Source organism: Salvelinus alpinus, chromosome 23 (genome assembly GCF_045679555.1).
Source record: "Salvelinus alpinus chromosome 23, SLU_Salpinus.1, whole genome shotgun sequence".
Taxonomy (NCBI): Eukaryota; Metazoa; Chordata; class Actinopteri; order Salmoniformes; family Salmonidae; genus Salvelinus; species Salvelinus alpinus.
The window spans coordinates 12,553,329-12,581,212 of NC_092108.1; the positions used below are offsets into that span (position 1 = coordinate 12,553,329).

Here is a 27,884-nt window from a genome sequence, read left to right on the forward strand (position 1 = left end):
GGGTTCAGGGCGTGAGTCATCACCGGTGGTTGTAACCCCTTATCTTCCGCGAGAGACGGATGTAGCAGGATAACGCCCTGTCACACCTTATTTTTCTGATAATTCCATTAGGCTAATGCAAATCACTGCAATGGATGTCAACAGACATAGTTGATTTCTATGGTTGTAGTTTTTATGGTTGTTAAGCTATTGCTTACTGCTTGAGTAAATGTGTGCCTCATTAGCAAATTAATATTTACAAGAACTGCAATCTTAACAGGGAGGTAAATGAAGCTATACAATTAAATGCTGTAAGAATTGATGTCATAGTGATAACTATTGGCCTTCACAAAGCTAATTGGGACAAGCCCAAAAATAACCCACCACTTTTCCAAAGGGAGTTATGAATAGCGCTTGAATAATAATTGATACAGCTAGAAACAGACAATATCCATCTCTATTTTAAGCACACTGCATTTTCTTAGCATGCTATATCATAAGCCTAAATCATGTATTATGGATTTCCAAAGGCTGGGTATTGCGTGCGTACTGCTGTGATGACGCGCGAGTCAGGTGTTGCCTCATATATCACCCGGAGCTGTCCTGGTGCTGAAAACAGAATCGCTCGCGCTACGACTGGGAGGAGATGCTATACACGTTTACTACTGTCGTCTGAGCTACTTACCAAAAGGTAAAAACTCATGCATGTCTTTTATTTCTCAAACAAAGATTACGATGTTTGTAAGTTATTTGTGAGCTTTCTAGCATTCCATGTTTATATTTTCTCTCTCAAGTTCTCGGCAATGGCTTGGAATTGATTTGAATAACTGATAGCTGTGTGCATGTTGTTGTGATGCATGTCAAGTAGTTTAATGCATTTTGTTATTGGGCAACATTGAGATGGGAATGAATTATGATTATATCCTTCAGAAAAGTGTTTAATCGAGATGGTTTGGAGAAAGGTTGCCACAAGCGAAAAAGGTTGCCCTGACAACGGGCAGTGACTCATCCTGTGATGTAGTCTTAGTCATTTAAAAACAGCTCACTTTTCCTTGGTGGGTGATTATATCCTGCTCTCGCTATAACCTACTTTTGATCATTTGTGCATTGAGTCATAGCATGCGTCACTTAATAAGGGTTATCAATGAACTCGGCATGAATTGAAACCCAGATTTTTCATTAAAATAATCATTTGCATTGAGTGTGGTGGTAACATCCTTAAAGAGTTAGAAGATTATAAGAATTTGGAAGATAGAATCTCAGATCAAAATGTAAAAAAATTGCAGGCATATTGTGTTAAACTCAACTCTCTCTCTCTCTCTGCGATATGAAGATGCTGTCACTCCCCAAGCTATCCACGGGGAAAACTGTTGTTCTCGCCTGCCTCCTCCATGCGTGCGCGTCCCTCCCCCGCCATCACAGGCTCAGAGGCGGGGAGTCAGAGGACCGGCAACCCGCTGCATACCCACCCAGCTCAGACATGATCAAAGCCCTGGAGTACATCGAGAGCCTGAAGCAGCGGACAGATGGGGACAGAGAGCGAGAAGAGCCAACAAGAGACTATGATGAGGTCGAAAAGTTCCACATCCTCCTCCAGCTCGCCTCTCTCCAGGACGAAGGCGCACCCGAAAGGCAGTCCTCCCCGCCGGCTCAGAGGCAGCAAGACATCCCGGCTGAGCAGCTGGTGAGAGCCTTGCTCAGGACCCTCCAGGAACAGCCCGCTAGTCCCCCCAGACCCGCTCCCGTGGTGCCGGGGAACGAACGTCGCACGCACAGATACCAATCGGTGAACACAGGCAGCCCCGTAAACGCACCTGCCTACGGTGGCTTCCCGAGGCCGCACAAGAAGTACCCGCTGATGTTCGAGGACGAGGAGAATAGGGACAGCGCCAAGCGCGCTACGGAGGACCTGGACGAACAATACACCCCTCAGAGCCTTGCCAACCTGCGCTCCATCTTCGAAGAGCTGGAGAAACTATCCACATCCAACGGCCAGAAGCGCGGAATCTTTGATGATGACGATGATGATTTATTCAGTCTGAGAAACCTGGCCTACGAGGATGTGGCGGGCGGGGAGGAGTGGATTCCTTTAGAGGAGCAGGTCGAGACGGAGGAGGTGGTAAACGGGAGCCACGAGGAGTTCGACAGGGCTCTGGAGCAGAACTATGACGAGGATGAAGAGGAGGAAGGCGATGGTATGCAGGTGCAGCGCAGAGCCAGCCAGGACAAAGAGGACCCAGAGGACGACACTAAACTAGTGGATTATTACCTGTTGAAGATCCTGGAGATGAGTGAACATGAGACAGCGAAGAGGCAAGCTGGAGAGCAAAAAAATAGAGTGATTCGCCACCCCCTGGTCGACCCCCAGGCCCTGAACGAGCTGTTAGAGATCTCCCTCAAGCTCCACATCCCCCCGAAGGACCTCATCGATATGCTAATCACCGAGGAGATCAGAAAACTAGACCGTCACCCGCAAGCCTCTTCCCGCTACAGGACCAAACCGAAGATCAGATACTACAGCCGGAGACTGCCAGTCAAAAACGCTCCTGAGGACATGGACGAGGAAGACTTCTTGAAAATCATTGAAATGGAAACCATCAGCAACGACTATCCTGTGAGTCGGAGGCCGCTCAAAAGCGTCTCTGTCCCGGCCAGGGTTTCAGCACCACCCGCCCCGGCCAGGGTTTCAGCACCAGCACCAGCGGCTCCTCCAAAAATCCCAGCTCAGTCCGGCCGAAGGGAAAACTTATTTATGTCAGAGCTCAACAAGATGCCTTTTAGGAGAGAAGCCGATGACGATGACGAGGCGGACGAAGACGAGATAACAACATTTCTGGCGGCCAAAATATTAACGGAGTACCCTAGCACCATCAGCAAACGTGACACCCAATCTCAGGCGAACGGACAGTTTCCTTATGAGCTATATGAACAAGCCATGAAAGATTACTTTGACCAAGCGGACAGTGAGAAAGCAGGCACGCTGACAAAGAGAGATTCAGTAGCTAACGAGGAGGTAGTGGAGTCCACGGAGACGCAGGTGAAAGATGAGGTAACGCCAGAGACCGCGGCTCCAGAGTCCGAGATAGAGGAGGAAAAGGAGCATCGCGGAAAACCGTTTGCTGGAATGTAAGCTAAGATCAGAGGACACGCACGACATCCTCTTCTGAAATATTAATAAGTCATGTTTATACTATCTCAAAATTACCCGTCTGCTGGACATACTCTGGTTTACATAAAATGTGTATATACATGAAGTAACATATATGAATTATATCAGTGTGCTGGGCATGGAGGCAAAGTGTGTTGTGTAAACATCTGGGTTTGTGAGTTTCCAATCTTGTAACATTGTGAAAATGTAATTCCCTGATATAGGCTAGAGAGTAAGACCGTCACCGTCCTGCCTTCCAACCCTGTAACGCTGCAAGCTCTGTAATCGCTGAACTCTCTCTATTGTTGTGGTATATATGCTCATTTTTAAACCATTTTGTACGTGTTTAATAATGTTTGACGAGTTGGTGATGAATAAAGCATTAGCGGTATTTTTCTTCTTGCTGCGTTCTGTTTTTTTATTGTTTTTTTATAAACACTGATCACTACAACAGTGATCAGAAACGCCTTCTGAATGATCATACATTGACCGCCAGTGATGATTAGATATTGATGATCAGATACGCCTTCTGAATGAAGCTTGATTCCACAATGAAAGTGTGAAAAGTTTATTTTTCACATCCCTCTTGAGCAAGCGGACAATTCCCCGAGGCGGAATCAACACGAACTCCAGGTAAGATTATAAAGAAAGTAAAGTGTCTGTCTATAAATTCATAATTCTACTGATTGTGCTTGTTTTATTCATGTTTATCTAGTTTGTGTTTCAAACTACAGCACCCGCAGATAAAATGTGAAAAACAATGATGAACATCAAATAGTCACCAGAGGCTTCTGTATCAAAATACACATTTTAATTCCAAAGTCTTCAACATTCAAGAGCCATAATTAGTTATATATTTAAAAAAATAACAGTGACATTCACTCAGATAAATAACCACTCCCTTTCCAAGAAGGTGTAATCCTACACCAAGTCACACAGAAAAAGGCTACAAGAGACATTTAAAACACAACTTCAAATATATATTTCTAAAAAGGCACTTCTTAAAATGTCAATACAGCGTACATATTTGAAAAAAAATATTAATAATCTGAGTATTGATTATAAAACTACTTGGTGATATATTATGATTGTCATAACCACAGTTTTAAGTAAGTTCAATGTACATCAATGATTCAGAGGGATGGGTGATCATACAGTATCAATATACATTTGATAATAGCTCAATCAATGAGTGTTTTCTACCAATTTATTGGTCATCATGTTATTGTCCTATTTGCAGAAACAAGATACATTTCACTGAACTTCCCAATTTAAAAACACACCCTGCCTCAGGACACAGATTCAGACTTGTACAACTCATAACTCCATGGTTCTGTACAGAAGACCTCCAGTTCTGTAATTGTCCAGATTCCTTCTGGTGTGTGTAGATCCATTTCCCCCAGTGTTAGAACGCAGGCTTGCTCATGTATTCCTCCATGGTCTAGAGCGGAGAGACGGAGGGACAGATGAAACGTGTGATCTCCAAATCAACAAGCCTTGTCCTAATGTGATGAATATTCATAGCCACACCTACATAACATCTAACCATAGAAGTAGAATGATTGTCATTCTAAATTGGATGCATCTTACATCCGTGAAGACATAGGAGCGTAGAGCGCCAACACAATGTAGACTACTATGCTACGAACACAATCATCAACCTTTCTGTCCACATTCAAGCTCCAGACCAAAACCACTGTTGTCAATCTCAGCCTATAGCAATGATGATGAAGGGTGGTGATGAAGACTAAAACGAGAGTGACGATGCAACAACTTCAGATAGCATGCACGTGCATCAGACTCAATCAAACAAGTTTGTTTTATTCCCCCGAAGCAAGAAGTTGGTGTGAAACCAGAGAAGGCCACGCAGAGTGTGACTCTGGCTTGGTGCGTCTATAGCGCCACCGAGAGCTGAGGATAGACAGACAATACAGAAAGCAGACAGATACTGCCAACGCTCAGACTTACAGCAACTGAAGAATAAAGGAAATAGAAGGATAATCTCCATCAGTGTCTCTTTCTGAGAGAGATGAGAAGAGAGGAGAGGAGAGGGGAGAGGAGAGAGGAGAGGAGAGAAGAGAGGAGAGAGGAGAGAGGAGAGAGGAGAGAAGAGAAGAGGAGAGGGGAGAGAGAGGAGATGAGAGGAGAGAGAGAAGAGAAGAGGAGAGGGGAGAGAGAGGAGATGAGAGGAGAGAGAGAAGAGAGGAGAGGAGAGAAGAGAGGAGAGAGGAGAGAGGAGAGAGGAGAGAAGAGAAGAGGAGAGGGGAGAGAGAGGAGATGAGAGGAGAGAGAGAAGAGAAGAGGAGAGGGGAGAGAGAGGAGATGAGAGGAGAGAGAGAAGAGAAGAGGAGGAGAGGGGAGAGAGGAGAGGGGAGAGAGAGGAGAGGACAGAAGAGAAGAGAGGAGAGGGGAGAGAGAGGAGAAGAGAGAAGAAGAGAGAAGAGAGAAGAGAGGAGAGAGCAGAGAGGAGAGGAGAAAAGAGAGGAGAGGAGAGAGAGGAGAGGAGAAAAGAGAGAAGAAGAGAGAGGAGAGAAGAGAGGAGAAGAGAGAGGAGAGAAGAGAGGAGAAGAGAGAGGAGAGAAGAGAAGAGAGGAGAGGAGAGAAGAGAAGAGAGGAGAAAGGAGAGAGGAGAGAAGAGAGAGGAGAGACAGAATAGGTCCATGAGTATTGGCACCAGTTAATATGGTTCATGAAGGGAAGTCTGTTAGCGGAGAGAGACAGGAGCTCACCAGGAAGTCAGTTAGCTGCTGCACTGCATATTATCAACCCATGCTGAAACAGTAACACTTTTTCAACAGTCCACTTTCACCTGGTATTACTAAGGATTTATAGGGTAAAATGGCTACTTTAGAAAACCTACTTTAAATCATTCATTAAAATTGGTAACTACTTGTCACAAAATGGTATAGCTATTATGCCTGTGTGTTCAATCTCAAATAAATAATAGGTTAATCATAGCTAATTATTATGTAATTACATATGTAAATACAAGATAAATATCAGACCGCAAGATAAAGCGTTTCCTATGTTGCTTCTAGACACTGATCATTCTCCCCCAAATAGTCTCAGCTGAGATCGGAGGCAGAAATACTGATCCTAGATCAGATCGGAGGCAGAAATACTGATCCTAGATCAGATCGGAGGCAGAAATACTGATCCTAGATCAGATCGGAGGCAGAAATACTGATCCTAGATCAGATCGGAGGCAGAAATACTGATCCTAGATCAGATCGGAGGCAGAAATACTGATCCTAGATCAGATCGGAGGCAGAAATACTGATCCTAGATCAGATCGGAGGCAGAAATAGTGATCCTAGATCAGATCGGAGGCAGAAATAGTGATCCTAGATCAGATCGGAGGCAGAAATACTGATCCTAGATCAGATCGGAGGCAGAAATACTGATCCTAGATCAGATCGGAGGCAGAAATACTGATCCTAGATAAGATCGGAGGCAGAAATACTGATCCTAGATCAGATCGGAGGCAGAAATAGTGATCCTAGATCAGATCGGATGCAGAAATAGTGATCCTAGATCAGTGCCTACGGGACAGGTTCTACCCTGAGCGTGGCAGTTCTCTCACCTCCTGTAGCATGTCCGAGGCCTCGACGGAGCGGGCCACCACTAGTTTGGACGTCTCCTGTACCTCTCCCCCTAATAGAAACTCATCCAGGATGAAGTAGGCCTTTTCAAAGTTAAAGATAATGTCCAGCTCACACACCTGCATGGGTAAAGAAGGAGGAAATCACCCCAGGATCAAGAGGTACTGTCCAGTCTAGCAGGAATCATTTTACTGTGTTAAATCATATCTACTACGCACGCAGTGCAGTTTCAGTCTAAGTTTGGGAAGAAATAGGTTGAAAGGGAAGGAAATATGTGAGAGAGACAGAGAGACAGAGAGATCAACTGAAATAAAGAAAGGTTGTCCCTTACGTACGTTGCCAAAGTACTTGTCCAACAGCTCCACATAGCGATGCAGCATCTCCAAGGCTAGAAGCTCATTCTCCTCAGCATCCAAACCACAGCAGAAATACAGACTGGCATACCTACAGTTAGAGAGTAGCGGGGGGGTAACAGGGCAATACAGCATTACAGTTAGAAAGTGGTGGTGGGGGGGGGGGGTAACAGGGCAATACAGCATTACAGTTAGAGAGGGGGGGGGGGGGGTTAACAGGGCAATACAGCATTACAGTGAGAGAGGGGGGGGGGGGGTAACAGGGCAATACAGCATTAAAGTTAGAGCGTAGTGGGTGGGGGGGGGGGGGGGGGTAACAGGGCATTACAGCATTACAGTTAGAAAGTGGTGGTGGGGGGGGGGGGGGGGGGGGTAACTTGGCAATACAGCATTACAGTTAGAAAGTGGTGGGGGGGGGGGGGGTAACAGGGCAATACAGCATTACAGTTAGAAAGTGGTGGTGGGGGGGGGGGGGGGGAGTAACAGGGCAATACAGCATTACAGTTAGAGAGTGGGGGGGGGGGGGTAACAGGGCAATACAGCATTAAAGTTAGAGAGTGGTGGGGGGGGGGGGGTAACAGGGCAATACAGCATTAAAGTTAGAGAGTGGTGGGGGGGGGGGTAACAGGGCAATACAGCAGTACAGTTAGAGAGTGGTGGGGGGGGGGGGTAACAGGGCAATACAGCATTACAGTGAGAGAGGGGGGGGGGTAACAGGGCAATACAGCATTACAGTGAGAGAGGGGGGGGGTAACAGGGCAATACGGGCATTAAAGTTAGAGCGTAGTGGGTGGGGGGGGGGGGGGTAACAGGGCAATACAGCATTACAGTGAGAGAGGGGGGGGGGGTAACAGGGCAATACGGGCATTAAAGTTAGAGCGTAGTGGGTGGGGGGTAACAGGGCATTACAGCATTACAGTTAGAAAGTGGTGGTGGGGGGGGGGGTAACTTGGCAATATAGCATTACAGTTAGAAAGTGGTGGGGGGGGGGGGGGGGGGTAACAGGGCAATACAGCATTACAGTTAGAAAGTGGTGGTGGGGGGGGGGGGGGTAACAGGGCAATACAGCATTACAGTTAGAGAGTGGGGGGGGGTAACAGGGCAATACAGCATTAAAGTTAGAGAGTGGTGGGGGGGGGGGGGGTAACAGGGCAATACAGCATTAAAGTTAGAGAGTGGTGGGGGGGGGGTAACAGGGCAATACAGCAGTACAGTTAGAGAGTGGTGGGGGGTGGGGGGGGTAACAGGGCAATACAGCATTACAGTTAGAGAGTGGTGGGGGGGGGGGGGGTAACAGGGCAATACAGCATTAAAGTTAGAGAGTGGTGGGGGGGGGGGGTAACAGGGCAATACAGCATTAAAGTTAGAGAGTGGGGGGGGGGGGGGGTAACAGGGCAATACAGCAGTACAGTTAGAGAGTGGTGGGGGGGGGGGGTAACAGGGCAATACAGCATTACAGTTAGAGAGTGGGGGGGGGGTAACTTGGCAATACAGCATTACAGTGAGAGAGGGGGGGTAACAGGGCAATACAGCAGTACAGTTAGAAAGTGGTGGTGGTGGGGGGGGTAACAGGGCAATACAGCATTACAGTGAGAGAGGGGGGGTAACAGGGAAATACAGCATTACAGTTAGGGAGTGGTGAGGGGGGGTGTAACAGGGCAATATAGCATTACAGTGAGAGAGGGGGGGGGGGGGGGGTAACAGGGCAATACAGCAGTACAGTTAGAGAATGGTGGGGGGGGTAACAGGGCAATACAGCATTACAGTTAGAGAGTGGTGGTGGGGGGGGGGGTAACAGGGCAATACAGCATTACAGTGAGAGAGTGGGTGGGGGGGGGGGGGGTAACAGGGCAATACAGCAGTACAGTTAGAGAATGGTGGGGGGGGGGGGGGGTAACAGGGCAATACAGCATTACAGTTAGAGAGTGGTGGGGGGGGGGGTAACAGGGCAATACAGCATTACAGTGAGAGAGGGGGGGGGGGTAACAGGGCAATACAGCAGTACAGTTAGAGAATGGTGGGGGGGGGGGGGTAACAGGGCAATACAGCATTACAGTTAGAGAGTGGTGGGGGGGGTAACAGGGCAATACAGCATTACAGTTAGAGAGTGGTGGGGGGGGGGGGGTAACAGGGCAATACAGCATTACAGTGAGAGAGGGGGGGGGGGTAACAGGGCAATACATCATTACAGTTAGAGAGTGGTGGTGGGGGGGGGGGGGTAACAGGGCAATACAGCATTACAGTGAGAGAGTGGGTGGGGGGGGGGGGTAACAGGGCAATACAGCATTACAGTTAGAAAGTGGTGGTGGGGGGGGGGGTAACAGGGCAATACAGCATTAAAGTTAGAGCGTAGTGGGTGGGTGGGGGGGGGTAACAGGGCATTACAGCATTAAAGTTAGAGCGTAGTGGGTGGGTGGGGGGGGTAACAGGGCATTACAGCATTAAAGTTAGAGCGTAGTGGGTGGGTGGGGGGGGGTAACAGGGCATTACAGCAGTACAGTTAGAAAGTGGTGGTGGGGGGGGGGGGGGGGGTAACTTGGCAATACAGCATTACAGTGAGAGAGGGAGGGGGGGTAACAGGGCATTACAGCATTACAGTTAGAAAGTGGTGGGGGGGGGGGGGGGGGTAACAGGGCAATACAGCATTACAGTTAGAAAGTGGTGGTGGGGGGGGGGAGGGGGGGGTAACTTGGCAATACAGCATTACAGTTAGAAAGTGGTGGGGGGGGGGGGGGTAACAGGGCAATACAGCATTACAGTTAGAAAGTGGTGGTGGGGGGGGGGGGGGGGGAGTAACAGGGCAATACAGCATTACAGTTAGAGAGTGGGGGGGGGGGGGGTAACAGGGCAATACAGCATTAAAGTTAGAGAGTGGTGGGGGGGGGGGGGGTAACAGGGCAATACAGCATTAAAGTTAGAGAGTGGTGGGGGGGGGGGGGTAACAGGGCAATACAGCAGTACAGTTAGAGAGTGGTGGGGGGGGGGGGGGGTAACAGGGCAATACAGCATTACAGTTAGAGAGTGGTGGGGGGGGGGGGGGTAACAGGGCAATACAGCATTACAGTTAGAAAGTGGTGGTGGGGGGGGGTAACAGGGCAATACAGCATTACAGTTAGAGAGGGGGGGGGGGTAACAGGGCAATACAGCATTACAGTGAGAGAGGGGGGGGGGTAACAGGGCAATACAGCATTACAGTGAGAGAGGGGGGGGGTAACAGGGCAATACGGGCATTAAAGTTAGAGCGTAGTGGGTGGGGGGTAACAGGGCATTACAGCATTACAGTTAGAAAGTGGTGGTGGGGGGGGGGGGGTAACTTGGCAATACAGCATTACAGTTAGAAAGTGGTGGTGGGGGGGGGGGGGGGTAACAGGGCAATACAGCATTACAGTTAGAGAGTGGGGGGGGGTAACAGGGCAATACAGCATTAAAGTTAGAGAGTGGTGGGGGGGGGGGGGGGTAACAGGGCAATACAGCATTAAAGTTAGAGAGTGGTGGGGGGGGGTAACAGGGCAATACAGCAGTACAGTTAGAGAGTGGTGGGGGGTGGGGGGGGTAACAGGGCAATACAGCATTACAGTTAGAGAGTGGTGGGGGGGGGGGGGTAACAGGGCAATACAGCATTAAAGTTAGAGAGTGGTGGGGGGGGGGGTAACAGGGCAATACAGCATTAAAGTTAGAGAGTGGGGGGGGGGGGGTAACAGGGCAATACAGCAGTACAGTTAGAGAGTGGTGGGGGGGGGGGGTAACAGGGCAATACAGCATTACAGTTAGAGAGTGGGGGGGGGGGTAACTTGGCAATACAGCATTACAGTGAGAGAGGGGGGGTAACAGGGCAATACAGCAGTACAGTTAGAAAGTGGTGGTGGTGGGGGGGGGGGGGGGGGGGGTAACAGGGCAATACAGCATTACAGTGAGAGAGGGGGGGTAACAGGGAAATACAGCATTACAGTTAGAGAGTGGTGAGGGGGGGTGTAACAGGGCAATATAGCATTACAGTGAGAGAGGGGGGGGGGGGGGGGGTAACAGGGCAATACAGCAGTACAGTTAGAGAATGGTGGGGGGGGGTAACAGGGCAATACAGCATTACAGTTAGAGAGTGGTGGTGGGGGGGGGTAACAGGGCAATACAGCATTACAGTGAGAGAGTGGGTGGGGGGGGGGGGGTAACAGGGCAATACAGCAGTACAGTTAGAGAATGGTGGGGGGGGGGGGGTAACAGGGCAATACAGCATTACAGTTAGAGAGTGGTGGGGGGGGGGGGTAACAGGGCAATACAGCATTACAGTGAGAGAGGGGGGGGGGTAACAGGGCAATACAGCAGTACAGTTAGAGAATGGTGGGGGGGGGGGGTAACAGGGCAATACAGCATTACAGTTAGAGAGTGGTGGGGGGGGTAACAGGGCAATACAGCATTACAGTTAGAGAGTGGTGGGGGGGGGGGGGTAACAGGGCAATACAGCATTACAGTGAGAGAGGGGGGGGGGGTAACAGGGCAATACATCATTACAGTTAGAGAGTGGTGGTGGGGGGGGGGGGGGGTAACAGGGCAATACAGCATTACAGTGAGAGAGTGGGTGGGGGGGGGGGGGGGGTAACAGGGCAATACAGCATTACAGTTAGAAAGTGGTGGTGGGGGGGGGGGTAACAGGGCAATACAGCAGTACAGTTAGAAAGTGGTGGTGGGGGGGGGGGGGGTAACTTGGCAATACAGCATTACAGTGAGAGAGGGAGGGGGGGTAACAGGGCATTACAGCATTACAGTTAGAAAGTGGTGGGGGGGGGGGGGGGGGGTAACAGGGCAATACAGCATTACAGTTAGAAAGTGGTGGTGGGGGGGGGGGAGGGGGGGGTAACTTGGCAATACAGCATTACAGTTAGAAAGTGGTGGGGGGGGGGGTAACAGGGCAATACAGCATTACAGTTAGAAAGTGGTGGTGGGGGGGGGGGGGGAGTAACAGGGCAATACAGCATTACAGTTAGAGAGTGGGGGGGGGGGGGTAACAGGGCAATACAGCATTAAAGTTAGAGAGTGGTGGGGGGGGGGGGTAACAGGGCAATACAGCATTAAAGTTAGAGAGTGGTGGGGGGGGGGGTAACAGGGCAATACAGCAGTACAGTTAGAGAGTGGTGGGGGGGGGGGGGGGTAACAGGGCAATACAGCATTACAGTTAGAGAGTGGTGGGGGGGGGGGGGTAACAGGGCAATACAGCATTACAGTTAGAAAGTGGTGGTGGGGGGGGGTAACAGGGCAATACAGCATTACAGTTAGAGAGGGGGGGGGTAACAGGGCAATACAGCATTACAGTGAGAGAGGGGGGGGGGTAACAGGGCAATACAGCATTACAGTGAGAGAGGGGGGGGGTAACAGGGCAATACGGGCATTAAAGTTAGAGCGTAGTGGGTGGGGGGTAACAGGGCATTACAGCATTACAGTTAGAAAGTGGTGGTGGGGGGGGGGGGGGGTAACTTGGCAATATAGCATTACAGTTAGAAAGTGGTGGTGGGGGGGGGGGGGGTAACTTGGCAATATAGCATTACAGTTAGAAAGTGGTGGGGGGGGGGGGGGTAACAGGGCAATACAGCATTACAGTTAGAAAGTGGTGGTGGGGGGGGGGGGGGGGGTAACAGGGCAATACAGCATTACAGTTAGAGAGTGGGGGGGGGTAACAGGGCAATACAGCATTAAAGTTAGAGAGTGGTGGGGGGGGGGGGGTAACAGGGCAATACAGCATTAAAGTTAGAGAGTGGTGGGGGGGGGTAACAGGGCAATACAGCAGTACAGTTAGAGAGTGGTGGGGGGTGGGGGGGGTAACAGGGCAATACAGCATTACAGTTAGAGAGTGGTGGGGGGGGGGGGGGGGGTAACAGGGCAATACAGCATTAAAGTTAGAGAGTGGTGGGGGGGGGGGTAACAGGGCAATACAGCATTAAAGTTAGAGAGTGGGGGGGGGGGGGGTAACAGGGCAATACAGCAGTACAGTTAGAGAGTGGTGGGGGGGGGTAACAGGGCAATACAGCATTACAGTTAGAGAGTGGGGGGGGGGGTAACTTGGCAATACAGCATTACAGTGAGAGAGGGGGGGTAACAGGGCAATACAGCAGTACAGTTAGAAAGTGGTGGTGGTGGGGGGGGGGGGGGGGTAACAGGGCAATCCAGCATTACAGTGAGAGAGGGGGGGTAACAGGGAAATACAGCATTACAGTTAGAGAGTGGTGAGGGGGGGTGTAACAGGGCAATATAGCATTACAGTGAGAGAGGGGGGGGGGGGGGGTAACAGGGCAATACAGCAGTACAGTTAGAGAATGGTGGGGGGGGTAACAGGGCAATACAGCATTACAGTTAGAGAGTGGTGGTGGGGGGGGGGTAACAGGGCAATACAGCATTACAGTGAGAGAGTGGGTGGGGGGGGGGGGTAACAGGGCAATACAGCAGTACAGTTAGAGAATGGTGGGGGGGGTAACAGGGCAATACAGCATTACAGTTAGAGAGTGGTGGGGGGGGGGGGTAACAGGGCAATACAGCATTACAGTGAGAGAGGGGGGGGGGGTAACAGGGCAATACAGCAGTACAGTTAGAGAATGGTGGGGGGGGGGGGGGTAACAGGGCAATACAGCATTACAGTTAGAGAGTGGTGGGGGGGGTAACAGGGCAATACAGCATTACAGTTAGAGAGTGGTGGGGGGGGGGGGGGTAACAGGGCAATACAGCATTACAGTGAGAGAGGGGGGGGGGTAACAGGGCAATACATCATTACAGTTAGAGAGTGGTGGTGGGGGGGGGGGGGGTAACAGGGCAATACAGCATTACAGTGAGAGAGTGGGTGGGGGGGGGGGGGTAACAGGGCAATACAGCATTACAGTTAGAAAGTGGTGGTGGGGGGGGGGGTAACAGGGCAATACAGCATTAAAGTTAGAGCGTAGTGGGTGGGTGGGGGGGGTAACAGGGCATTACAGCATTAAAGTTAGAGCGTAGTGGGTGGGTGGGGGGGGGTAACAGGGCATTACAGCATTAAAGTTAGAGCGTAGTGGGTGGGTGGGGGGGGGGGGTAACAGGGCAATACAGCATTACAGTTAGAGAGTGGTGGGGGGGGGGGGTAACAGGGCAATACAGCATTACAGTGAGAGAGGGGGGGGGGTAACAGGGCAATACAGCAGTACAGTTAGAGAATGGTGGGGGGGGGGGGGTAACTTGGCAATACAGCATTACAGTGAGAGAGGGAGGGGGGGTAACAGGGCATTACAGCATTACAGTTAGAAAGTGGTGGGGGGGGGGGGGGGGTAACAGGGCAATACAGCATTACAGTTAGAAAGTGGTGGTGGGGGGGGGGGGGGGGGTAACTTGGCAATACAGCATTACAGTGAGAGAGGGAGGGGGGGTAACAGGGCATTACAGCATTACAGTTAGAAAGTGGTGGGGGGGGGGGGTAACAGGGCAATACAGCATTACAGTTAGAGAGTGGGGAGGTAACAGGGCAATACAGCATTACAGTTAGAGAGTGGTGGGGGGGGGGGGGGGGGGTAACAGGGCAATACAGCATTACAGTTAGAGAGTGGGGAGGGGGGGGGTAACAGGGCAATACAACATTACAGTTAGAGAGTGGGGGGGTAACAGGGCAATACAGCATTAAAGTTAGAGAGTGGTGGGGGCGGGGGGTAACAGGGCAATACAGCAGTACAGTTAGAGAGTGGTGGTGGGGGGGGGTAACAGGGCAATACAGCATTACAGTTAGAGAGTGGTGGGGGGGGGGGGTAACAGGGCAATACAGCATTACAGTTAGAGAGTGGTGGGGGGGGTAACAGGGCAATACAGCATTACAGTTAGAGAGTTGTGGGGGGGTAACAGGGCAATACAGCAGTACAGTTAGAGAGTGGTGGGGGGGGGGGGGGTAACAGGGCAATACAGCATTATAGTTAGAGAGTGGTGGTGGGGGGGGGGTAACAGGGCAATACAGCATTACAGTTAGAGAGTGGTGGGGGGGGGGGGTAAGAGGGCAATACAGCAGTACAGTTAGAAAGTGGTGGTGGTGGGGGGGGGGGGGGGTTACAGGGGAATACAGCATTACAGTGAGAGAGGGGGGGTAACAGGGCAATACAGCATTACAGTTAGAGTGGTGGGGGGGGGGGGGGTAACAGGGCAATACAGCATTACAGTGAGAGAGGGGGGGGGGGGGTAACAGGGCAATACAGCATTACAGTTAGAGAGTGGTGGGGGGGGGGGGGGTAACAGGGCAATACAACATTACAGTTAGAGAGTGGGGGGGTAACAGGGCAATACAGCATTAAAGTTAGAGAGTGGTGGGGGCGGGGGGTAACAGGGCAATACAGCATTACAGTTAGAGAGTGGTGGGGGGGGGGGGTAACAGGGCAATACAGCATTACAGTTAGAGAGTGGTGGGGGGGGTAACAGGGCAATACAGCATTACAGTTAGAGAGTTGTGGGGGGGTAACAGGGCAATACAGCAGTACAGTTAGAGAGTGGTGGGGGGGGGGGGGTAACAGGGCAATACAGCATTATAGTTAGAGAGTGGTGGTGGGGGGGGGGTAACAGGGCAATACAGCATTACAGTTAGAGAGTGGTGGGGGGGGGGGGGGGGTAAGAGGGCAATACAGCAGTACAGTTAGAAAGTGGTGGTGGTGGGGGGGGGGGGGGTTACAGGGGAATACAGCATTACAGTGAGAGAGGGGGGGTAACAGGGCAATACAGCATTACAGTTAGAGTGGTGGGGGGGGGGGGGGGTAACAGGGCAATACAGCATTACAGTGAGAGAGGGGGGGGGGGGGGTAACAGGGCAATACAGCATTACAGTTAGAGAGTGGTGGGGGGGGGGGGTAACAGGGCAATACAGCATTACAGTGAGAGAGGGGGGGGGTAACAGGGCAATACAGCAGTACAGTTAGAGAATGGTGGGGGGGTAACAGGGCAATACAGCATTACAGTTAGAGAGTGGTGGTGGGGGGGGGGGGGGGGTAACTTGGCAATACAGCATTACAGTTAGAGAGTGGTGGTGGGGGGGGGGGGGGGGTAACAGGGCAATACAGCATTACAGTTAGAGAGTGGTGGGGGGTGGGGGGGTAACTTGGCAATACAGCATTACAGTTAGAAAGTGGCGGTGGGGGGGGGGGTGGGTTACAGGGCAATACAGCATTACAGTGAGAGAGGGGGGGTAACAGGGCAATACAGCATTACAGTTAGAAAGTGATGGTGGGGGGGGGGGGGGGGGTAACTTGGCAATACAGCATTACAGTTAGAAAGTGGCGGTGGGGGGGGGGGTGGGTTACAGGGCAATACAGCATTACAGTGAGAGAGGGGGGGTAACAGGGCAATACAGCATTACAGTTAGAGTGGTGGGGGGGGGGGTAACAGGGCAATACAGCATTACAGTGAGAGAGGGGGGGGGGGGTAACAGGGCAATACAGCATTACAGTTAGAGAGTGGTGGGGGGGGGGGGGTAACAGGGCAATACAGCATTACAGTGAGAGAGTGGGTGGGTGGGGGTAACAGGGCAATACAGCATTAAAGTTAGAAAGTGGTGGTGGGGGGGGGGTAACAGGGCAATACAGCATTACAGTGAGAGAGGGGGGGGGGGGTAACAGGGCAATACAGCATTAAAGTTAGAGCGTAGTGGGTGGGGGGGGGGGGTAACAGGGCATTACAGCATTACAGTTAGAAAGTGGTGGTGGGGGGGGGGGGGGGTAACTTGGCAATACAGCATTACAGTTAGAAAGTGGTGGGGGGGGCGGGGGGGGGGTAACAGGGCAATACAGCATTACAGTTAGAAAGTGGTGGTGGGGGGGGGGGGGTAACAGGGCAATACAGCATTAAAGTTAGAGCGTTGTGGGTGGGGGGGGTAACAGGGCAATACAGCAGTACAGTTAGAAAGTGGTGGGGGGGGGGGGGGGTAACAGGGCAATACAGCATTACAGTTTGAGCGTGGTGGGGGGGGGGGGGGTAACAGGGCAATACAGCATTACAGTTAAAGAGTGGTGGGTAACAGGGCAATACATCATTAAAGTTAGAGAGTAGTGGGTGGGGGGGAACAGGGCAATTAGCCTATTCCTCCTCCTCCTCCACCTCCCCACCTCTTGTAGACGATCCTCAGGTCTTTCCTCCCCCTCCTCCCCTCTTGTAGACTATTTTCAGGTCTTTCCTCCCCCTCCTCACCTCTTGTAGACGATCTTCAGGTCTTTCCTCCCCCTCCTACCCTCCTCACCTCTTGTAGACGATCTTCAGGTCTTTCCTCCCCCTCCTACCCTCCTCACCTCTTGTAAACGATCTTCAAGTCTTTCCTCCCCCTCCTACCCTCCTCACCTCTTGTAAACGATCTTCAGGTCTTTCCTCCCCCTCCTCCCCCTCCTACCCTCCTCACCTCTTGTAGACGATCTTCAGGTCTTTCCTCCCCCTCCTCCCCTCCTCACCTCTTGTAGACGATCTTCAGGTCTTTCCTCCCCCTCCTACCATCCTCACCTCTTGTAGACGATCTTCAGGTCTTTCCAGTGCAGGAAGTTGCAGGAGCGTGGTTTCCGTGCCAACACCATGGTGGTCATGTCTCTGATGATCTTCTTCTTCTCTCGCTCGGGGATGGGCGTGAACCACTTCTGGAGACGGAGTTTGCCCTGGCGACTGAAGAGGAGCAGGAAACGCATCTAAAAGGAGCACATGCATAGAGGAGAGAAAAATATAGGGCTGAACTCTGGGTTCCAATATTTACCTTTAAAACCTTCATTTGGGTAGTTAGGTGAAAACCCTGGAACGAGTAGGTGTGTCCAAACTGTTGACTGGTACTGTATACAGTTAAAGTCAGAAGTTTGCATACACCTTAGCCAAATACATTTCAACTCAGTTTTTCATAATTCCTGACATTTAATCCTAGTAATAATTCCCTGTCTTAGGTCAGTTAGGATCACCACTTTATTTTAAGAATGTGAAATGTCAGAATAATAGTACAGAGAATGATTTATTTCAGCTTTTATTTCTTTCATCACATTCCCAGTGGGTCAGAAGTTTATATAAACTCAATTAGTATTTGGTAGCATTACCTTTAAATTGTTTAACTTGGGTCAAACGTGTCGGGTAGCCTTCCACAAGCTTCCCACAATAAGTTGGGTGTATTTTGGCCCATTCCTCCTGACAGAGCTGGTGTACCTGAGTCAGGTTTGTAGGCCTCCTTGCTCGCACACTCTTTTTCAGTTATACCCACACATTTTCTATAGGATTGAGATCAGGGCTTTGTGATGGCCACTCCAATACCTTGACCTTGTTGTCCTTAAGCCATTTTGCCACAACTTTGGAAGTATGCTTGGGGTCATTGTCCATTTGAAAGACCCATTTGCGACCAAGCTTTAACTTCCTGACTGATGTCTTGAGATGTTGCTTCAATATATCCACATCATTTTCCTCCATCATGATGCCATCTATTTTGTGATGTGCACCAGTCCCTCCTGCAGCAAAGCCCCCCCACAACATGATGCTGCCATTCCCGTGCTTCACGGTTGGGATGGTGTTCTTCGGCTTGCAAGCTTCCCCCTTTTTCCTTCAAACATAACGATGGTCATTATGGCCAAACAGTTCTATTTTTGTTTCATCAGACCAGAGGACATTTCTCCAAAAAGTACGATCTTTGTACCCATGTACAGTTGCAAACCCTAGTCTGGCTTTTTTTAATGGGGTTTTTGGAGAAGTGGCTTCTTCCTTGCTGAGCGGCCTTTAAGGTTATGTCGATATAAGACTTGTTTTACTGTGGATATAGATACTTTTGTGCCCATTTCCTCCAGCATCTTCACAAGGTCCTTTGCTATTGTCCTGGGATTGATTTACACTTTTCGCACCAAAGTACGTTCATCTCTAGGAGACAGAACGCTTCTCCTTCCTGAGCGGTATGAAGGCTACATGGTCCCATGGTGTTTATACTTGCGTACTATTGTTTGTACAGATGAATATGGTACCTTCAGGCATTTGGAAATTGCTCCCAAGGATGAACCAGACTTGTGGAGGTCTGCAATTTTTTTTCTGAGGTCTTGGCTGATTTCTTTTGATTTTCCCATGATGTCAAGCAAAGACGCACTGAGTTTGAAGGTAGGCCTTGAAATACATCCACAGGTACACCTCCAATTGACTGAAATGATGTCAATTAGCCTATCAGAAGCTTCTAAAGCCATGACATCATTTTCTGGAATTTTCCGAGCTGTTTAAAGGAACAGTCAACTTAGTTTATGTAAACTTCTGACCCACTGGAATTGTGATACAGTGAATTATAAATGAAATAATCTGTCTGTAAACAATTGTTGGAAAAATTACTTGTGTCATGCACACAGTAGATGTCCTAACCGACTTGCCAAAACGATAGTTTGTTAACAAGAAATTTGTGGAGTGGTTGAAAAACGAGTTTTAATGACTGCAACCTAAGTGTATGTAAACTTCCGACTTCAACTGTATAGTACTGTATATGTACTGTATATAATACCAGTTTGGAAACACCTACTTATTCAAAGGTTTTTCTTTATTTTGACTATTTTCTACATTGTAGAAAACATATTTAGCTGGTAACTTAACTGATTACAGTGACAGTTTTTTTGTAATCCGATTGCATGTAAACTGATGAGATGTCGTCATTACTCCCCGGTACCCAACCTCTTTCATTTAGTAATACTGTTTCGCTTCCAAGAGAATTCAAGAGACGTGTTAGTGAGGTTTAGAGAGTGTGTTTCCTTGCTTTGTTCAGCTGGATGTTCAATTTGCTATTCATTAGAACTAAGCCAATGGGGCCAAGGGATCTCTGGTTTCATCTTCCTGCTATTGTTGACTTCAGAGGACCACCGCTGACTGGAATATCTGGACAAGCTTTCTCTGAGGATATGTGTTGTTGTCAACTATTAAACTTAGCCGGCGACGCCAGCAAAGACATTCGTTGGCCAGCAAAGCCATACAGAATTCACAATAGAGAAATGAATGAACTTAATATAAATGTGTTTCTTTCTTAACCTTGCACTGCAGATGTGTATTGTTGTTAATGAATGGCAGCAAAGCCATTGATATTTCAGGGACTTGAGGCATCGTTGCTCTGACAGTAGGACAGACAGTAGGATACATAAATAACATAGGATTAGAAGTTCTGCAATTAAAACGTTATGCCTTTCTAAATTTAGAGAGACATAGTGTCTTCAGAAAGTAGTTACACCCCTTGATTTTTCCCACATTTTGTTGTGTTACAGCCTGACATTTAAACGGATCAAATTGAGATCGTGTGTCACTGGTCTACACACAATACCCACAATATATGTCAAAGTGGAATTATGTTTTTAGAAACTTATTTTTTTTTTATTAAACATGTAAATCTGAAATGTCTTTGAATCAATAAGTATTTAACCAATTTGTTATGGCAAGCCTAAATATACTGAACAAGTCACATAATAAGTTGCATGGACTCTATAATAGTGTAACATGATTTTTGAATGACGACCTCATCTCTGTACCCAACACATTTATCTGTAAGGTCCCTCAGTTGAGCAGTGAATTTCAAACACAGATTCAACCACAAAGACCAGAGAGGTTTTCCAATGCCTCACAAAGATGGGCACCTATTGGTAGATGGGTAAAAATAAATCAAGCATTGAGTATCCCTTTGAGCATGGTGAAGTTATTAATTACACTTTGGATGGTGTATCAATACACCCAGTCACTACAAAGATACAGATCAAATCAAATTGTATTTGCACCAGATCACTGTGGAGCTATATACAGGAAGTACCAGATCAATGTGGAGCTATATACAGGAAGTACCAGTACCAGATCAATGTGGAGCTATATACAGGAAGTACCAGTACCAGATCAATGTGGAGCTATATACAGGAAGTACCAGTACCAGATCAATGTGGAGCTATATACAGGGAATACCAGTACCAGGTCACTGTGGAGCTATATACAGGGAGTACCAGTACCAGATCACTGTGGAGCTATATACAGGAAGTACCAGTACCAGATCACTGTGGAGCTATATACAGGAAGTACCAGTACCAGATCATTGTGCAGTTGCCGGAGAGGAAGGAAACCACTCAGTGATTTCACCATGAGGCCAATGGTGACTTTAAAACAGTTGCAGAGGTGCCCCTTTTAGTCACTTAATGTTTACCTATCTGCCAATCCTCATCTTATATGTATATACTGTATTCTATACTATTCTACTGTATCTTAGTCCATTCCGGTCTGACATCGCTCATCCATATGTATATATACTTAATTCATTTCTACTTAGATTTGTGTGCATTGGGTATATGTTGTGTCATTTGTTAGATATTACTTGTTAGATATTACTGCTCTGTCGGAGCTAGAAACACAAGCATTTCGCTACACACGCAATAACATCTGCTAAATATGTGTATGTGACCAGTAACATGTGATTTAGATTAATGGCTGTGATAGTATAAAACTGAGGATGAATCAACAACATTGTAGTTACTCCACAATACTAACCTAAATGACAGAGTGAAAAGGAGGAAGCCTGTACAGAATAAAACATATTCCAAAACATGTATCCTGTTTACAATAAGGAACTAAAAAAGTTAAACTGCCCCCAAAAAATTGCAAAGAAGTTAACTTTATGCCCTGAATAAAAAGCGTTATGTTATCCAACACAATACCACTGAGTACCAATTCATATTTCAAGCATGGTGGTGGCTGCATCATGCTTGTCAGCAGTAAGGACAAGGGAGTTTTTTGGTTTGTTGATAAAAAATAAAACAGAATAAAGCGCAAGCAAAATCCTAGCAGAAAACCTGGTTCAGTCTGCTTTCCACCTGACACTAGGAGATACATTCACCACTCAGCAGGACAATAACCTAAAACACAAGGCCAAATATACACTGGAGTTGCTTACCAAAATAAAACAGTGGCCTAGTTACAGTTATGACTTAAATCAGCTTGAAAATCTATGGCAAGACTTGAAAATGGCTGTCTAGCAACAACCAAAGTGAAAAATATTGTACTATCCAGGTGTGTAAAGCTCTTAGAGACCAGAATGACTCACAGCTGTAATCACTGACAAAGGTGATTCTAACATGTATTGACTCAGGTGTGTGTTACTTACGTAAATGGGATATTTCTGTATTTAACTATCAATACATTTACTAAAATGTCTAAAAACATGTTTTCACTTTGTCATTATGGGGTATTGTGTGTAGATGGGTGAGAGAAAAAATATATTTTATCCATTTTGAATTCAGGCTGTAACACAACAAATGTGGAATAAGTCAAGGGGTTTGAATACTTTATGAAAACACTACTTACAGTTATTGAAAGAGCAAGGCAGTCCCAAATAGGCTATGACGCCTAAGCTGTATAAACATATCCCAGGTTGCAACTGTCACCGGGGCTGTGCAGAGTCACCTGCCAAGCGACAAGTGACGGAATATGTTCCACAGGAGGGAAATACCCCTTACTTCCGACTGTCCCTTCCGCAGAAATACTGTAGCATACCCATTCAAAGCCCATCAAACATTTAGAATAAACGATGTATTTATATCAATATATTTATAGTGTATAAAGAGGGCAAACGATAAATGACAAATATACAGTTGAAACTGACTCAGAAATCCTAAACAAACACCTGGCAGTTAATTTACAGGTACAGTCTAGTGACTGTCAGAATAGTCTGACTCAATACTAAATTAGAACAGCGGGTCATGCACCGAAAAAACCCCAACGAAAACCAGCACTAACTCACCACTTTGAGGATTTTTTGGGGATCGTTTTTAGTAAATAAAAGTTAGTAAAATAGTTTCACCTCCCACAGCGTGTCTGACAACTGAAAGAGCGCATATCTGTCGTCGTTCCTCCAAAATGCTCGCTGACCTCCGAGCTGAACGGGTGTAACTCCACCCTCCTGGACACTGTGGGGAATAGCCCCTACGTCACCAGTTCTCTTTTTCTGGATTGGATGTGAGCTCTACACCTGTCGAATGCTGTACCGGAGGTGGTTACTGTACCAGGCTAGCCTATACTGATGCAAAAATTAGCTAAATTAAAAGTGTTAAAAAAAACATTGCCAGTGTGGCTACCGAGTGATAGGCTAAAGGTTATTAAGCAGTTTTGCTTCGTTGTTTTAGCCTTCATAAACTGTTAATATGCAGGCGATCCCCAAGACATTAAAAAAGCAGCCTAAAGAAGCAATGAATGAACGTGTCACCTGACATGATGTGTCAGAGGCCTCTGCACTTCTTGTTCTTGGAAAAGACTTGAGGGGGCAGCGCTACACAAAACAAATGAACTAGTAGGCACGTTACTTTTGGCCTGTCGCGTTTGGCCTTGCCATAACTCAGCTGGCTTTAGAGAGCAGAAGCCAGTGTTGCCCAACTCCCCAGTAAGGAAAGTAGCTATTGGCTGTCCTAAAAGTCGCTAAATGACGCCATCACCTAATGTCGCTAAATTGGCAACACAGCAGAACAAAAAAACACAAAAAAAACACTTGAACATGAGAAGCAGTGTCTTTCTATTGGAATGTCGTCTGGTTTCTCATAGGAATTCACAAGGTCAGTTATTTGCAAAATGTTGACATACATACTGTAAATGTGTTGTATTTTGTTTTGTGGGGAAATTAGAAGGTTATTGAGGGTGCAGAAACTATTTGCAAAGTCAAAGCGTTAACACTAACCTCTGTGTGAGAGTATTCTATGCTGGTCCTTGTTTCATGATCATCTGTAATTGTCAGGCTATTACTCTCACTGTAGGCTATACATTCATTTAGATCAACGTATGGCACTACCAGACATACACAACCCCTCTTTTAACTCACATTACAATAGTCCCATTGGCAGATGAAGTGCCTTGTCATGTGAGGTTGGTTTCTCCTTCAGTCACACAACAGCTGACCCATTCTATAGAGGTGTCACACAGCACCTGACCCATTCTATGAAGGTGTCACACAGCAGCTGACCCATTCTATGAAGGTGTCACACAACAGCTGACCCATTCTATGAAGGTGTCACACAGCACCTGACCCATTCTATGAAGGTGTCACACAGCAGCTGACCCATTCTATGAAGGTGTCACACAACAGCTGACCCATTCTATGAAGGTGTCACACAGCACCTGACCCATTCTATGAAGGTGTCACACAGCAGCTGACCCATTCTATGAAGGTGTCACACAGCAGCTGACCCATTCTATGAAGGTGTCACACAGCAGCTGGCCCATTCTATGAAGGTGTCACACAACAGCTGACCCATTCTATAAAGGTGTCACACAACAGCTGACCCATTCTATAAAGGTGTCACACAGCAGCTGACCCATTCTATGAAGGTGTCACACAAGAGCTGACCCATTCTATAAAGGTGTCACACAACAGCTGACCCATTCTATAAAGGTGTCACACAACAGCTGACCCATTCTATAAAGGTGTCACACAGCACCTGACCCATTCTATAAAGGTGTCACACAGCAGCTGACCCATTCTATAAAGGTGTCACACAGCAGCTGACCCATTCTATAAAGGTGTCACACAGCAGCTGACCCATTCTATAAAGGTGTCACACAGCACCTGACCCATTCTATAAAGGTGTCACACAGCAGCTGACCCATTCTATAAAGATGTCACACAGCAGCTGACCCATTCTATAAAGGTGTCACACAGCAGCTGACCCATTCTATAAAGGTGTCACAGAAGAATCCTGGAACTTCAAAATAACCTGATGGTTATAGAGTGCACAGGAGGGTAATGTGGTGTTTGTGTTCTCATGATGTCATTGTAAAGAAAAATACAATCTACTTCAACTTTGCGGTGGGATAGTTTTGATTTGGTTGCATTAGACAGAGGGGACATGGTAACTTCATGGACGGATGGATGGATTGGTGTGTTGTGTCCCAAATGGAGGGGGGGGGGGGGGGGGGGGGGCAATGCCACAGCTGTAGCAAATAAAGGTATGGAACCAGAGACTGGTCAAGAAGATTAAAAAAAACACTCTGCCTCTCTATGCTGCTGTCATAGGCTACACAAGTAAAACCCACCCCTGCCTCTCTATGCTGCTGTCATAGGCTACACAAGTTAAACCCACCCCCTGCCTCTCTATGCTGCTGTCATAGGCTACACAAGTTAAACCCACCCTCTGCCTCTCTATGCTGCTGTCATAGGCTACACGAGTTAAACCCACCCCCTGCCTCTCTATGCTGCTGTCATAGGCTACACGAGTTAAACCCACCCCCTGCCTCTCTATGCTGCTGTCATAGGCTACACAAGTTAAACCCACCCGCGGCCTCTCTATGCTGCTGTCATAGGCTACACAAGTTAAACCCACCCCCTGCCTCTCTATGCTGCTGTCATAGGCTACACAAGTTAAACCCACCCCCTGCCTCTCTATGCTGCTGTCATAGGCTACACAAGTTAAACCCACCCCCTGCCTCTCTATGCTGCTGTCATAGGCTACACAAGTTAAACCCACACCCTGCCTCTCTATGCTGCTGTCATAGGCTACACAAGTTATCTGGTTAAAAAAAGGTACTACATTACCAAAACGTTGGTTAATAGGTTTACCCATTGAATTGTTGGGTGTGATTTTCTTTGTGTAGGCTACAGAACTATCAGGATTCTGTTTTACCAACATCCCCTGTTTGTCCAGGTGGTACAGTCCACATGGTATGCAGTGTTTGTCCAGGTGGTACAGTCCACATGGTACGCAGGAACAAGGAGAGAGCTGAGAGAGAGAGAGAGAGAGGGCTGAGAGAGAGAGCTGAGAGAGAGAGCTGAGAGAGCGAGAGCTGAGAGAGAGAGAGAGCTGAGAGAGAGAGAGAGAGAGAGAGAGAGAGAGAGAGATTGCTCGTGTGTGTTTGTGAACTCAGCTACAACGTTTGTGCTGAACTCAGCTTCCGCATAAAGATCAACATCTGACCATACTGGTTTATTGTATTACTTTAAATGACTTTTTATTCTAGTAAGAATACGGTCACCATCTGGTTATATCTGAGACACATGGTCTGGGATCCTTTCAGATGCAATATATACTAACCTGCAATACCCCACCATCAACATGTTGGTAGGCTCCACACAGTCCATTTACTAACCTGTAATACCCCACCATCAACATGTTGGTAGGCTCCACACAGTCCATTTACTAACCTGTAATACCCCACCATCAACATGTTGGTAGGCACCACACAGTCCATTTACTAACCTGTAATACCCCACCATCAACATGTTGGTAGGCACCACACAGTCCATTTACTAACCTGTAATACCCCACCATCAACATGTTGGTAGGCTCCACACAGTCCATTTACTAACCTGTAATACCCCACCATCAACATGTTGGTAGGCTCCACACAGTCCATTTACTAACCTGTAATACCCCACCATCAACATGTTGGTAGGCTCCACACAGTCCATTTACTAACCTGCAATACCCCACCATCAACATGTTGGTAGGCTCCACACAGTCCATTTACTAACCTGTAATACCCCACCATCAACATGTTGGTAGGCACCACACAGTCCATTTACTAACCTGTAATACCCCCACCATCAACATGTTGGTAGGCTCCACACAGTCCATTTACTAACCTGTAATACCCCACCATCAACATGTTGGTAGGCTCCACACAGTCCATTTACTAACCTGCAATTAGGGTTGCAGAGGGTCTGTAAATGTCTGGAATTATTCCATGGGAATTTAAGCCCAGGGATTTTCCTTAAATTCATCAAAACAGTAAATTTATAACAGTTAACCTTTTTTTGTGGGATACACATAATGCAATCCTAGGTCTTATTTTGTTTGAACTATCCCCAATTCAATGGAATTGCAACCCTCTGCATGCGCAGTGCATTCTCCCATCACATGTACAGCTGATTCTCAAGATCTTGCACACTAATGAGATGCTATTGAGCCCAGACTACTACATTGTCTGAGCCAGGGACTACATGCTTTCTGGTAAGTTTTGATTACAGTACTGGGTGGAGTGAATATATTTTATATGACATGGTTTTTTGGTTTACGAGTAAATAGTAGCCTACAGCAAAGTGTGTTTAAATAATTTCTAACTTGTTAACAATTTCTGCTAGTTAGTTTTTGCTACCATGTGGGTTTAGCTTGTTTGAGCCTTTATCTTACAAAGGAGAATTTTATCTAACTGCTTAACTATTTATCTGTACATGGAATTGAATTTGTTTTGTTTTTTACTAATGTATTTCTAATCTCTACAGGAAAATGCCGTGGGCCCTATCGGATGTGTGGAGACATTTCAATGCAGCTAATGTAGAAGGAAAAGCTGTGTACATTTGCAAATATTGTGCCAAATCATATGTGAAGAATGCAACAAAGATGCAGAATCATCTGGCCAAGTGGATAAAGTTCCCTCAGCGCTCACAACAAGCAACCTCTGACAAAAGTCCCTCTACTTTTATTCGAGGTGAAATTATGAATCAGACACCTTATCGATAGCAACAGCTCATGGTCCTCCTGGAATCAGATTTTTTGTTGTTGACTGAATGGAGGAACGTAGTCAAAGAAATGCTGATGAATGTCTTGCTCGAGCTGTGTATGCAACTGGTTCATCTCTGATGCTCACAGGCAATGTGTATTGGAAGAGATTTCTGAATGTTCTTCGCCCAGCATACACCCCTCCAACCAGACATGCTTTATCTACTAATTTGCTGGATGCAGAGTTCAACAGACTTCAAGTGAAGGTCAAGCAAATCATAGAGAAAGCAGACTGTATTGCAATCATCCCTGATGGGTGGTCGAATGTTCGTGGGCAAGGAATAATGAACTACATCATCTCCCCCCCTCAACCAGTATTCTACAAGAACACAGACACAAGGGACAA

The 27,884-nt window shown here is 47.7% G+C and overlaps 2 protein-coding genes across 4 annotated transcripts; one reads left to right on the forward strand and one right to left on the reverse strand.

Moving 5' to 3' along the window:
* The first annotated feature begins 559 nt into the window (after positions 1 to 559).
* On the forward strand, positions 560 to 3,526 carry scg2b (secretogranin II b). Its single transcript, XM_071361005.1, has 2 exons — positions 560 to 670; positions 1,313 to 3,526. The coding sequence occupies exon 2, from the start codon at positions 1,313 to 1,315 to the stop codon at positions 3,107 to 3,109; it is 1,797 nt and encodes a 598-aa protein (XP_071217106.1). The 5' UTR covers positions 560 to 670; the 3' UTR covers positions 3,110 to 3,526.
* A 395-nt stretch (positions 3,527 to 3,921) lies between these two features.
* On the reverse strand, positions 3,922 to 23,043 carry LOC139550252 (AP-1 complex subunit sigma-3-like). Of its 3 annotated transcripts, none has more exons than XM_071361006.1 (5): positions 22,798 to 23,043; positions 17,547 to 17,725; positions 7,065 to 7,173; positions 6,711 to 6,848; positions 3,922 to 4,568 (listed from the first exon to the last, which is right to left on the reverse strand). In XM_071361006.1, the coding sequence occupies exons 2-5, from the start codon at positions 17,723 to 17,725 to the stop codon at positions 4,533 to 4,535; spliced, it is 462 nt and encodes a 153-aa protein (XP_071217107.1). In that variant the 5' UTR covers positions 22,798 to 23,043; the 3' UTR covers positions 3,922 to 4,532. The 3 variants fall into 3 exon arrangements, with proteins under 3 accessions (XP_071217107.1, XP_071217108.1, XP_071217110.1); XM_071361007.1 differs by having other exon boundaries at positions 22,858 to 22,960; XM_071361009.1 differs by lacking the exon at positions 22,798 to 23,043 and adding an exon at positions 22,362 to 22,534.
* Positions 23,044 to 27,884: the final 4,841 nt, after the last annotated feature.

Bases quoted from the DNA above. Each gene is read 5' to 3' on its own strand.
- scg2b (XM_071361005.1), top strand. From the start codon at position 1,313: ATGCTGTCACTCCCCAAGCTATCCACGGGGAAAACTGTTGTTCTCGCC.
- LOC139550252 (XM_071361006.1), bottom strand. From the start codon at position 17,725: ATGCGTTTCCTGCTCCTCTTCAGTCGCCAGGGCAAACTCCGTCTCCAG. The intron at 7,174-17,546 runs GTGAGGATGGTA...CTCTAACTGTAG, and splicing joins CTGAAGATCGTCTACAAGAG to GTATGCCAGTCTGTATTTCT. The intron at 4,569-6,710 runs GTGAGAGAACTG...TCTCCGCTCTAG, and splicing joins CCTCGGACATGCTACAGGAG to ACCATGGAGGAATACATGAG.